Source organism: Odontesthes bonariensis, chromosome 5 (assembly GCF_027942865.1).
Source record: "Odontesthes bonariensis isolate fOdoBon6 chromosome 5, fOdoBon6.hap1, whole genome shotgun sequence".
Taxonomy (NCBI): Eukaryota; Metazoa; Chordata; class Actinopteri; order Atheriniformes; family Atherinopsidae; genus Odontesthes; species Odontesthes bonariensis.
In genome coordinates this window covers 36,267,342-36,280,963 of record NC_134510.1, presented here as the reverse complement: position 1 = coordinate 36,280,963, position 13,622 = coordinate 36,267,342, and the positions used below count along the sequence as shown (strand labels likewise).

At 40.8% G+C, this 13,622-nt stretch overlaps 1 protein-coding gene across 1 annotated transcript in view; it reads right to left on the bottom strand.

Moving 5' to 3' along the window:
• Nucleotides 1-13,622, bottom strand: part of phf1 (PHD finger protein 1) — a 38,657-nt gene that overhangs the window by 24,037 nt on the left and 998 nt on the right. The window contains exons 2-7 of the mRNA XM_075466263.1: nt 13,347-13,425; nt 13,134-13,215; nt 12,494-12,580; nt 9,774-9,868; nt 9,126-9,274; nt 7,780-7,875 (exon numbers count right to left, since the gene is read on the bottom strand). Of these exons, the coding sequence (XP_075322378.1) occupies nt 7,780-7,875; nt 9,126-9,274; nt 9,774-9,868; nt 12,494-12,580; nt 13,134-13,215; nt 13,347-13,424 (587 nt within the window). The 5' untranslated portion in view covers nt 13,425. The remainder of the gene's footprint in view (nt 1-7,779; nt 7,876-9,125; nt 9,275-9,773; nt 9,869-12,493; nt 12,581-13,133; nt 13,216-13,346; nt 13,426-13,622) is intronic.

Genomic DNA, 13,622 nt, shown 5'->3' with positions numbered 1-13,622 from the left:
CTCAAACTGTTTCCACAAACTGTTTCCCCAAACTGTTTCCCCAAACTGTTCCCCCAAACTGTTTCCACAAACTGTTTCCTCAAACTGTTTCCCCAAACTGTTTCCACAAACTGTTTCCCCCAAACTGTTTCCTCAAACTGTTTCCCCAAACTGTTTCCCCAAACTGTTTCCTCAAACTGTTTCCCCAAACTGTTTCCACAAACTGTTTCCCCAAACTGTTTCCACAAACTGTTTCCACAAACTGTTTCCTCAAACTGTTTCCTCAAACTGTTTCCCCAAACTGTTTCCCCAAACTGTTTCCTCAAACTGTTTCCCCAAACTGTTTCCACAAACTGTTTCCCCCAAACTGTTTCCTCAAACTGTTTCCCCAAACTGTTTCCCCAAACTGTTTCCTCAAACTGTTTCCCCAAACTGTTTCCACAAACTGTTTCCCCAAACTGTTTCCCCAAACTGTTTCCTCAAACTGTTTCCCCAAACTGTTTCCCCAAACTGTTTCCACAAACTGTTTCCCCCAAACTGTTTCCTCAAACTGTTTCCCCAAACTGTTTCCCCAAACTGTTTCCTCAAACTGTTTCCCCAAACTGTTTCCACAAACTGTTTCCCCAAACTGTTTCCCCAAACTGTTTCCTCAAACTGTTTCCCCAAACTGTTTCCCCAAACTGTTTCCTCAAACTGTTTCCACAAACTGTTTCCCACAAACTGTTTCCACAAACTGTTTCCTCAAACTGTTTCCACAAACTGTTTCCCCAAACTGTTTCCCACAAACTGTTTCCACAAACTGTTTCCTCAAACTGTTTCCCACAAACTGTTTCCCACAAACTGTTTCCCACAAAAAACTGTTTCCCACAAACTGTTTCCCACAAACTGTTTCCCACAAACTGTTTCCCCAAACTGTTTCCCCAAACTGTTTCCCCAAACTGTTTCCCCTAACTGTTTCCACAAACTGTTTCCTCAAACTGTTTCCACAAACTGTTTCCCTCAAACTGTTTCCACAAACTGTTTCCTCAAACTGTTTCCCCAAACTGTTTCCCCAAACTGTTCCCCCAAACTGTTTCCACAAACTGTTTCCTCAAACTGTTTCCCCAAACTGTTTCCACAAACTGTTTCCCCCAAACTGTTTCCTCAAACTGTTTCCCCAAACTGTTTCCCCAAACTGTTTCCTCAAACTGTTTCCCCAAACTGTTTCCACAAACTGTTTCCCCAAACTGTTTCCACAAACTGTTTCCACAAACTGTTTCCTCAAACTGTTTCCTCAAACTGTTTCCCCAAACTGTTTCCCCAAACTGTTTCCTCAAACTGTTTCCCCAAACTGTTTCCACAAACTGTTTCCCCCAAACTGTTTCCTCAAACTGTTTCCCCAAACTGTTTCCCCAAACTGTTTCCTCAAACTGTTTCCCCAAACTGTTTCCACAAACTGTTTCCCCAAACTGTTTCCCCAAACTGTTTCCTCAAACTGTTTCCCCAAACTGTTTCCCCAAACTGTTTCCTCAAACTGTTTCCACAAACTGTTTCCCACAAACTGTTTCCACAAACTGTTTCCTCAAACTGTTTCCACAAACTGTTTCCCCCAAACTGTTTCCTCAAACTGTTTCCCCAAACTGTTTCCCCAAACTGTTTCCTCAAACTGTTTCCCCAAACTGTTTCCACAAACTGTTTCCCCCAAACTGTTTCCTCAAACTGTTTCCCCAAACTGTTTCCCCAAACTGTTTCCTCAAACTGTTTCCCCAAACTGTTTCCTCAAACTGTTTCCACAAACTGTTTCCCACAAACTGTTTCCCCAAACTGTTTCCTCAAACTGTTTCCACAAACTGTTTCCCACAAACTGTTTCCACAAACTGTTTCCTCAAACTGTTTCCACAAACTGTTTCCCCAAACTGTTTCCCACAAACTGTTTCCCCAAACTGTTTCCACAAACTGTTTCCTCAAACTGTTTCCACAAACTGTTTCCCCAAACTGTTTCCCACAAACTGTTTCCCCAAACTGTTTCCACAAACTGTTTCCTCAAACTGTTTCCACAAACTGTTTCCTCAAACTGTTTCCACAAACTGTTTCCCCAAACTGTTTCCCACAAACTGTTTCCCCAAACTGTTTCCACAAACTGTTTCCCCAAACTGTTTCCACAAACTGTTTCCTCAAACTGTTTCCACAAACTGTTTCCCCAAACTGTTTCCCACAAACTGTTTCCCACAAACTGTTTCCCCAGATGATGGCAAATTTGACCTTTCTGTGGTACAACCTTGAGAAAAAAAGCAGTTGTTTCCACAGAATAATAACAGTTTCCTCTGTTGTCTTTGAGTGTGTCCTTCACCTGCACATAGAGAGGAAGGCAACAGTAAAGGCGCTCACCTGTCGGTGCTGTCACAAAAGTTGCTGCACACAGAAAGATTTAGCAGACAAGGGGAGGTCACGTACGACAGCGAATGCTTTTAGATTGTCAAGACAAGTGGTCTGACCAGTAATGACACAAGTATGTACAGCATGCACCCTATGTCCTAATGATGGGTAATGCGCACAAGCATTTTTTTGTTCATTTGTCCAATAAAAAAGTTTAATTGAGGACATTATTAACGTTAGCTTGAGTTTGGTTCTGTTCTGTGGATTTGTTTGAAGTTTATTGTTAATTTGTGCAATAAAAAAGTTTAACTGAAATGAACAAACGTAAGAGTGGTTTTGTCACAGAATAAATGCACAGAATTAGGCAATTATAAGGTCTGTGTTCGAAACCGCATACTACATACTCATCAATCAGACGGTATGCAGAGCGTTTACCCACAATGCATTTCGCTCCTGCCCGAGCCGAAATCAGCCAGCCTGAAGCTGATTTCTCTTAAGCTCTAAACTCTGTAAACTTTAGCAACATTTGAAACATTTTCAGGAGAGAAAGTAGTCGTTTAGATCCCCAACGTGTTGAAAACCTGACAAAATACCGGCTGCTTACCATTTTGTTCCCACGAATTCGGCGCTACTAAAGCTAGCCGCAGTGAGCAACGCACTTCTGGTTATTTTCACAAAATAAAATATCCGTTGCCTTTTATCATAGGGAAAGCCATTACCATACAATTGGTGCTTTTGTTTTGAAAACAGGAAGTGAACCTACCCTCGTTGTAGCTATCTTGAAACTGCCGTTTTGACAGGAAATGACGATCGGCGACGTCACGTTACATTGCATCTTGGGTAGTTTGAGTATGAGTAGTAACCTCATGATGCATACCCAACATTTCAGCAAATCTAATATGCATCCGGGAAAAAATTCAGTATGAGTAGCAGACATCCCAAGTCTCCCGGAAGGTCCGGGAGTCTCCCTGATATTGATAGTTAATCACGGATGCCCGCGAGTCGGATAAAATATCCCGGATTTTAGACTATTCGAGGGAGGTTTTTTTTTTTTTTTTCAATGCGAGTGAGAGCGTGCAGGCAATAAAATAACTCGTTCACCTTGCGCGTGGTGGTGGTGGTGGAGGAGTGGAGGAGTGGAGAGGAGAGGAGACTGAGTCATCTCCCTGAAATGAGTTTTTGGAACTTGGGATGTCTGGAGTAGTAGGAGTAGTAGGAGTAGTATGCGGTTTCGAACACAGCCAAGGTCTCTCATAAAAACACTGAAAGCAAAAGGGTTTTCAACACATAATCCATGATTTTTAAGGTAAAGTTAAGGTAAAATATAGGCTACAAAAGATCCTAAATAAAGAGCCGGCTCTCGGAAAAAAGCAGAACTTCCCATCACTACTATGTACAGGGGGATGTCACTGTGGAACTCGTGGTTTTCTGGTGTTCTGGTTGTGTTCTGCATGCTGTAAACAATGCTGTGGATGAGATGTTTTAGGAACAAAGGAGAGAAAAGCTCCCATTTGTTTGTGGGTCCGTGTCTTTATCAGCAGAAGTGTGCTGACACTGAGCTCTGCAACATCACAGATGTATTATTTCGTGCATCTTTTTTTGCTTCACTCACATCCTCGTCTGTTGCATAACTGCGCTGATTAAAATGCCGGAAAATGTCTCTGAAATGTATTAATGCCTGAATATTAATACAGTTCAGGTCACTGAATGTATTCGTGCTTGAACAGAAGCATCAGCAGAGCTCCTGGTGTCCTGTTAGACGCTCAGCTGACAGCTAAATGTGTGACACAGGCTACATGTTTATTTGCATATAGAGTGGGAAACTGAGATTCGATCACAAGTGGTCACTCAAGACACATGAGAGAATGCAGTTCAATGCCAGATGTAAACACATTTCTAAAGCTGTCCATTTGTGGTTGGACTATGTAGGAGGCCTGATAATATCAGGTCTGAACAGCTTCACAATCTGTCTTTAAAATATGCTTCTCTTTAATAATCAATCAGTTTATTCACTGGAAAAAATGCCCCTCCAAAAATAAGTAAGAAAAAAACAAATACAAGATGTTTTTGCTTGAAATAAGCAAAACAATCAGCCAATGGAACTAGTGAAAATCGGCTTGTCAAGTTTTCTTGAAATAAAATGTGATATTTAGAACTTTTGGGTTAAAAGTGATCTTTAAATTAGCTTAAAAACCTCTTCAAATGTCAAAAAAAAGCTTGTTTCATATGAAATATGACTCAAAACAAGATGTTTTCAAGACTTTTTCACTTAAAGGGGAACTGCGGTATTTTCAACATTAAGCCTCTTTTCTGAGTCGTCTGCAGTGTTTTAGAACCCCCCTCACCGCTTTTTTGATGTTTACTGCTGTCTCCGGTATTTGCCTAATTTTGATTCAGCTCAACCTGCTTCAGAACGGCAAGTCATGTGCATGTACAAAAAGGTCCGTAAAAGCACAATAAACGTCCGTTTTCAAAATCTTCAACTCACCGGAGTGGTTACTGGTGTGCACTGGTAATCCATATCAAATTTCGTTGTGAAAAGTTGTTTCTGTCGTGTTTTATTTGACATTTTGTAAATTCCATTGAGTTCTATTGAAGACTGGATGTTCGTTGATATTACTCCGATTACGTGCCGATTACGTGCCGAAGGACAATGAACTATCGCCATCAATGGCGCCATCAAGTGGTGTGGAGTATAGCAAGTCAGATTCAACTGCTGAGCGGAAGTTTATCCACGGCTGTGAGGTGGCTAAGAAAATAGTGCGAGCATGAACGAGCTGCCAAATAAAACACGACAGAAGCAACTTTTCGCAATCAAAATTAGGCAAATACCGGAGACAGCAGTAAAATTCAAAAAAGCGGTGAGGGGGGTTCTAAAACATTGCAGACGACTCAGAAAAGAGGCTTAATGTTGAAAATACAGCAGTTCTCCTTTAACAAGATATTCAAGATGTATAAAAACAAGTCCCTATATCTGGCTGAAATGGTACTTGTTAGGCAGTTGTGTCTTATATTAAGTGTAACGAGATACTCAATGAGAAAAATATTCTTGGTAAGATTTAGATTTTTTCCAGTGTTCGGGGATTAGTTTACAGAATGTATGACCCAAGACTGTGTGAAATACTTCTTTCTTTGAGTTAATTTTTACTTGCACAGTCTATACATTTCATAATCATTCGGTTAACAATTTTTCCCCATTGCAGACTTCTCTCGTTTAGCCCGAGTCGTTCGCGTCGTGTTGTGCTTGTTTCTTTGTGAGGAAAAGGGCATTACATTTCTCCCCTTCTGTTCTCTAGATAATTGATCACATAAATCAACCTGAACTGGAAATAAAGAGACAGTAGAATGTTCTTTGCAAAAAATAACAACCTGCTCCGAGTGACCCTGAAACTCACTGCACAACAACATTGTGCACATCAGTCCTTATATTTGCATGAAGGTCACCGGGAGAGATGAAGCATAGAGATGCCGTATGACGGAGGCACATAGTTACTATTCCAACTGTGAGCCCAGTCTTCACTCTTCCTCCATCACCTGCTCAGCAGATGTTCCACCAATCCCGCCTAACTCTCAGTCTTAATTTAATCCCCCGTTTTTCCTTCCCCTCACACAGTCTGGGCCGTAGCCCTGTGACAGCATAGGTGTAAAACCCACTCAGCTAACACAGATGGTTAATGACAATAATAACCTAATGGATGGAAACATTTTATGACATGCATAAGATACAGCTCATCTTGCATATCCACTCAGCATCAAGTCTGAATACTCGCAGAGAGATGATTTACCTGCTGTGGTGTCTGTCCCCTAACTCTGAAGATAAAACAAACTGCCGTCCTTGTAGCAAGAGTCACCGACAACATTAACAAGCACACTAATTATCTAATCTCAATCTTATTAAGGCAGTTCTCTGACAAGTGAAGATGTCATGTAGAAATCTCAATCTCATTTTCTCAATCAGACCAGACTTTATAACACTTTATAACAATTAATCGGTTAATAATGAATTTTGTTCCAGGATTTATTCATGTAAATTAAATGGCAAACCTTTACCGGTTCCAACATCCAACTGTAGATTTGTTTTGTTACTCTGCATCTGGCTCTGAGAACATTTAGACACATATTTCAGTGTTCTTCAATACTTTATGAATCTAAAAGAAACCATTAGTTGCAGCCTTGGAAGATTTCCTGTTAAATGGGACCTTGACATTGGATGTAACAAAGTAAGCAATATGAAATGAGAGGTAAAAAGGAGAAGAAGGTTAACCTGGTAACAACTTTTTTAGGTAAAAATACAATCAAAATATTAGATCTAAACTAATATAGTAGCCTACTGGTGTAATACCAGCTAATGTTGGCTGATCACAACAATTAGTTTGTGTTTATATCTATAGATTTTTCTTATTTCTATTCATTAAGTCAAATAATAACAATACGAAGAATAAGATAATACCAGAATAAGAATAATAACACATTATTTTGATAGCTTTTTTCACAAAGTTACAAAGAGCTTTACAAGAAGGAACAAGAGAAGTTAGATCTAATGGATATTTGCAAAACTATCAGTCAAAATGTCTGACAAATAACTCAGACATTGTCAAAACATCTTACAAACAGTTAGAAAAAGGCCTCGTCTTCCTTCAATAAAAGCTGTGACCTGGGAACAGTAGGCTAAAGTTAGCTAAAACAGAAGCAGCTGCCAATGTTGTCCCTTTAGGATCAGACCCGATTGAACCTCTTTGTGGGACACCCTGAAAAATAAAGTGGTTGTTGCAGCAGAATAACAACAAGTTAGTCAAATGTAACTGGTAACTTGTAAAGTTAGCAAAGCTAAAATTGGCTAACTAGCTAAAGTTAACGAACTACTTAGCAAATAATCTTTAGTTAGTTAAGTTCATAAGTTAACTAAAGTAGGGACCGCTTGTATCTAATTATCATCGGTTATTATGTATGATTAAACGATTAATTTAAAACTAAACTGACATTTTATATTAATTCAAATATTCCACATTCTAACAGTCATGTAGCAATAGTAGTGGACAACTGATATTGCTTTTTCACTGATAGATGAGATGATATTTACTGATAATATCAAATAAAATGAACATTTACAACCATTTTGTTTCTGTGTCAGTTTGCAAAAAAGTGTCTTATTATGCAAGCAGTCTGCAGCGCATTTAGTTTTAATTAAAAAATGATTAAATCATGGGCCCAATCCATCAGTACACCAATTAAATTGTCTGTTACTGATCAAAATCTGCTTCATGTAGCCATAAAAGTGTAGAAAATATTGCTTTAAAATTAGAAGATCAAGCTTTAAATAAAATATTTCACGTAAATACATTACCATCACATATAGCATTTTGGATGTCTCTTAGCTGGATAAAATTCCAGCTTGATAAATTCCTTTATATATTTACTTTATATATCAAATGCTTTGTGCCGTACCTGTCACCATACAGTAATGGCTTGGTTAAACACTGAGTGCAGGCCTCGTGGAACCACTGACCACAGCTGGCACACTGCAGCATCTTCAGATTCCACCTGCAGTCCGACAAATAAAAAACAAGATATCAAACACATACTACTGCGAGTCTGTTTTATGCTGTTTGGAGCACCAAATACCATTGGTGTTGCTACACAGGTCAAAGGGTACTAACTGAGAAAACACAAGTACTATAGTTTGGTTTAACTGACACCCTGAACATCTCTTTGGCTGTGTTCGAAACTACCCAAGATGCAATGTAACTTGACGTTGCCGATCGTCATTTCCTGTCAAAACGGCAGTTTCAAGATAGCTACAACGAGGGTAGGTTCACTTCCTGTTTTCAAAACAAAAGCACCAATTGTATGGTAATGGCTTTCCCTGTGATAAAAGGCAACGGGTATTTTATTTTGTGAAAATAACCGGAAGTGCGTTGCTCACTGCGGTTAGCTTTAGTAGCGCCGAATTCGTGGGAACAAAATTGTAAACAGCCGGTATTTTGTCAGGTTTTCAACACGTTGGGGATCTAAACGACTACTTTCTCGCCTGAAAATGTTTCAAATGTTGCTAAAGTTTACAGAGTTTAGAGTTTAAGCGAAATAAGCTTCAGGCCGGCTGATTTCGGCTCGGGCAGGAGCGAAATGCATTGTGGGTAAACGCTCTGCATACTGTCTGATCGATGAGTATGCAGTATGTAGTAGGAGGTTTCGAACACAGCCTCTGATTGATTTTAAACTTTTAATGTTTGTTTTTAAAGCTCTTCACGGCCTCACCCCATCGTATTTATCTGAGCTTTAAACAGTCCTGGTAGAGCTCTGAGGTCCACAGATCAGTTTCTGCTGGAAGTGCCCAGGTCAGAATACAAACCCTGGGGTGAGCGAGCCTTTTCCCAAAGCTGCCCCCAGGCTCTGGAATAAGCCCCCCGTCCAGCTGCGTCTTATTTCTGACCTGGGCCTCTTCAGATCTAAGCTAAAAACCTGCTTATTTAGGATTGCTTTTAATACCCAGTAGTATGATGACACTTTTATCTTATTTTATCTTATTCGATTTTGTTGTATTTTAATGCTTTCACTGTTCTTTTATTGTTTTTATTTGTTTTTACTTATTCTTCTCTTTATTTATTACCTACTGTAAAGCAATTTGGTACATCGTAAGGATTGTCTGTAAAGGGCTGTATAAATAAAATACATTTACATCTCTGAAGCAAAAATTCAATGCAATTCACAAATAATCCACTGAACAGCTGAGGTTAGAGACAATACGTGAGCTGTACAGACAGACTTAAACTGGCCACTGCAGAGTTACTCACTCTCCAGGTCCGGCGCAGTAGCAGTAACACTGCTGCTGATTGGTCAGATGCTGCGGGTCCCAGTCTAAGGAGGACAGCTGGTAGGGAAGTCGGAGTTTCATGAACTGCATGAGCCGAGCGAAGCGTCCCCGTTTCAGGGCGCCACCTCTCTGCCGACACAATTTTAGGACAGTGCCGATTAGCCGTGACCCCTCAGATCAATGTCGTGTCAGAAACCGATAACATTAGATGCGTAAGAAGGCTGTTTGCCTCATCCTATTGTAGGTCAGCTGTGAGAAATAGTGTCTGAGACAATGGAAGTCTGGACAATGAGAGATGGACATTGATCGATTGACAATTAAGCGAGTTCTATCTCATCTCATATCTCCAGAAATGGAGCACATCTGATGGATTAACTTTAAAGGTACTTCTCTCAACTCCAGTGTAGTTTATCAGCTTCATAACTATTGATTGTTCACGATTTCTCAGACACAATGTACAAAATCTAATATTTAAGTCAATACTAATAAAATTTGAGTGCTTTTTCCCCGAATAAACGCATTGTCAGCTGCATACAACGCTGCAGCTTGATCTATCTGACTGGATTTCTCCCATATTGCACTTCGAATGTCTTCTGCCAGTGTGAGACGGAGAGATTAGCAGCCTGACCTTGGTTGCGACTGCAAAGACACATTGCCGACATATCCACGAATCGCTGTCAGCTTCCGGTTCGATGGCTGGTGTGTGGCACTCTAGATGATAACCTGTAATGGAAGGAGGAAGCAGAGCGTCTAATTCAAGACCAGAGTGACAACAGTGACAGGTCAGTGCCGCGTAGAGTGCTTTCCCAGTTTGTTTTAGAAGCATGCAAAACATTTCACAATACTATTTGCATTTAGAGAGCAGGAAGCATGTTTGTCCAAGGGTTTTATCTCAGGACAGACAGCGAACAACATTGTTAGCCGTGACAGTAAAATGTACTACCATTTGCTTCTTACGCATCCCCCTCCTGTGTGATTTTAAAACTTCCTTCCACTGCGCAGAATAATGCACGAGCAGAGTTTGACTCCTTAAAATGTTTTTGTTTAAAGGAATAGTTCGCCTCTTTCGACATGAAGCTGTATGACATCCCATACTAGCAATATCGTAGGAAAGTAGTTTTGGCTAGTTGGCTGGGGTTTAAAAAATAAAGCATTTTGCTTCTCAAAACAATATGCGTTCAAAAGAGTAATACATTTGTATCACAAAATCGTTCTCCAGGAAAAAGTCAGACCTCACAATCGCTTGGCCCTATTTTCTCTCCCTTCGTATCACTGCTTTTGAGAAGCAAAACGTTATTTAGATCACTGGAGATCGGCGTATATCCATATAACGGGAGAGAACAGGGCAGAGACAATACAGCCTCTAAATAAGGCATTATCTGTCTTTATTTCACCAATACTTGAAGACCAATGAATAAATGAACGCGTACTATTGTACTGTTAGCTCAGAGCTGCCGTGTTGCTGTTATCCGGGGCTTATAGGAGGCTTTCATCCATTTGCAGGACAACACCTGACTCTAATTTCACCTGCAAATTGACTGCTACTCTTCATTGTTCATACATATCTGTTTCATAGAGTTCTCCATTTCTCCAGTTCTACATTTAAGACGTGTCGTAAAAGTAGGGCCTTAACTTTTAGACTTTAAGGAATGTTTTAGGTCGTAAAGTTCTGTGCAAATGTTTTCATTCACCCCTCATTTCTTTATAATTTGCTTGCAAGTAGACAGACTTTCTTGTATTATTTTAAAGTGGTCTTGAGCAACAGCTCTCCAGGCTTTCTGAAAGTTTTTTTTTGGACATTTTCTGCTTTTTCACTCATTTTCAGTCCAGTCCTTGTACCTGAACATCTTCAGAGGAATGTGTTTTTTCTTTGTTAAACCACTTAACTCTGACCTATGAACCATTCAGGTAGAAAAAAGGCTCCTAACTCAAGGGATGAACCAGTGTTGTGTCCACACAGAACAGACAACTTAGCAAAGAAGCCGTTTTAAACTGGATCTTTAGGCACTTTGTTCCCAGCAGCCTGTCACAGAGACACATCATTTGTTCCCATTTCTTTAGCTGCATCTGTGAAAAACAGCAAAGATAACACAGTGTGACAGACAGAAAACAGGATTTCTGCAGCAACAAGGTGATTCCCAAAGAGCTGTTAGCTGAAACTTGGCATATCTCAGCATGGTGTGCAGTGTGTCCTTAAAACATTTGAGGAAACTGGACAAGTGGAGGACAGAAGAAGAAGTGTCAGGCCTAAAGAACTATCTACAGCAGATGAACAGGATCTGAAAGTGATGTCCTTAAGAAAGAGGAAAACATCCAGCAAAGACCTGACACAGGAGCTGAGAGATGCATCTGGACCTTCAGCTGATCCATCTGCTGTTGGCCTCATCAGAAATGGGCTCCATGGAAGGGTGGCTGTCAAGAAGCCGTTCTTAAGGAAGGGAAACAGGGAGAAAAGGCTGAGCTGTGCCAAAGGACACAAGAAGTGGGCTGAAAATCAGTGGCAGCAGGTCTGATGGAGGGATGAATCCTCCCCAGAGCCCGGAGCTCAACATTACTGAAGCAGTGTGGGATCATGTTGGCAGAGAACGGAACAAAAGGCAGCCCACATCCAAAGAAGAGCTTTGGGATGTCCTTCAAGAAGCCTGGAGAACTATTCCTGAAGACTCCTTAAAGAAAGGACAGAAAGCTCGTCTGAGAGGGTTCAGGCTGTGCTGGAGGAGAAAGCAGCTCAGAGCAGATATTCACTTTAAAGCTGCTCAGAACTGAACTAACTCTAACTTTATTTCTACATAGGTTTGAACCTTTTTAAATAAATTACTGCTCCTGTTTCCTGAACCTTAACCCTGCCTCTCGCCCAATGGCGACCGAGATAGGCTGCAGCCCCCCAGCGACCCTGAGTTGGATTAAGCAGGTATAGAAAATGGATTGATGGACGTATTTCCTGTCAATATATGAAACAATTAGGGATGGCACAAGACTTGCACAATACTGAATTTATGTTTGAATATAGAGAACTTTAAAGATTTGACAAACTTTCAAGCGTCACTAAAATTAGAGGATTGTTTAGGTATAAAATTATCATATCAGCTGCATATCAGTATTTCCATGCAGGACATTTTGCTGAATGTAAGTCTATCTGTTAAATATTCATTGATATCTCATTTATTTCCACTCTAGTCAGGATGCAAGTGCAACTGCTCGCATTTATCACTGCTGATATGAGCCTCTCTATCTCCTCTCCCCTTAAAGCCGCATTATTTATCAGACTGTGTCAAGTCTTCAAGGTCACTGCAGGAACTGATGGTGAAACCAGAGTTTGACAGCGTAAGATGAGGCGTGCTCCCTTACCGTGGCGACATTTAAGACAATTTATGAGGGGTTCTTTAAGAGGCGGAGCGTCACAAATACAGCAAACTTCTTCCACTCCAGCAGCGACTGAAGAAAACAAGAAAAGACAGAGAGAGGCAGGGGAGGGGAGGAAGTAAACGTGTGAAAGGAAGACAGAGAGAGAAAGCAGTCAACTGCATTAATTTATGTATATTGATTCACATCCTTGCCACCTCATTGATTTCAGTGTCTCCTGCACCCTTTCAGATTTCACTTCATTTGACATCCGGATGTTCAGCGTGGTCCTAACAAGTGTCCAACTTCCCCTTTGACTTGATGTGAGGTGGGGAGGGGGGACCATCCCCCCTCAGGAGCTATTAGTCTAATAAATTTATAAATAGATTCTGATACACCAATTACAACGCGCCACCCGTCAGAATACTCGGCTCTCGGTATCATAACCTCGAACGTGACTGCAATTTCTTCCTCTGCGTTTTCAAAGAACATCAACTGAGAGCTCCAGAAACAAAAACAAAGTATAAAACCAGGAATTAATGCCCACAACCTCCCCGGTTAAATTCAAAACTTTCAATATGAGTTGGAAGAAGATGTGATTTTTAATATGGTGAAAAAGGAAGAGAGAAAAAGATGCTCCTCTTACACGAGTGGATGTCCTTTCTCAGTACCCAGAACTCAGAGTTGTCCTCAAATCTCACCAGACAGCACTGCTTGACTCCGTCCACCTGAGAGGGAGACAGCAGGTCAAAACTAAACAGAAGTCTTTCTGAATCACATTCACAGACCCACACACACACACTCAAAAGTATGTTTCTGTCACACACACACACACATGCATACTCCAACGTGCACTTACTCTTTTTACATTGCCGAGGTACAGTAGTCCATCACTCCACCGAGCCAACACATCATCTCCTTCACTTACTCCCCCCATCCTGAGGAGAGACACAGAGAGCAGAGAGAAGGGCTCGTGTGAAATGGAAATCCGATTTATTCGCTGAATACTTTGCTGCCATTGCTGACAGAGGGGCTTTACGGCCCCGGCGTGTTTCAGCCGCCTCTGAGACGGCCGGGCTTCAGTGGAAAGGGGTTAAAAAATATCCTCCCCTCCTCCTTTTTAGTCCTGAGCATC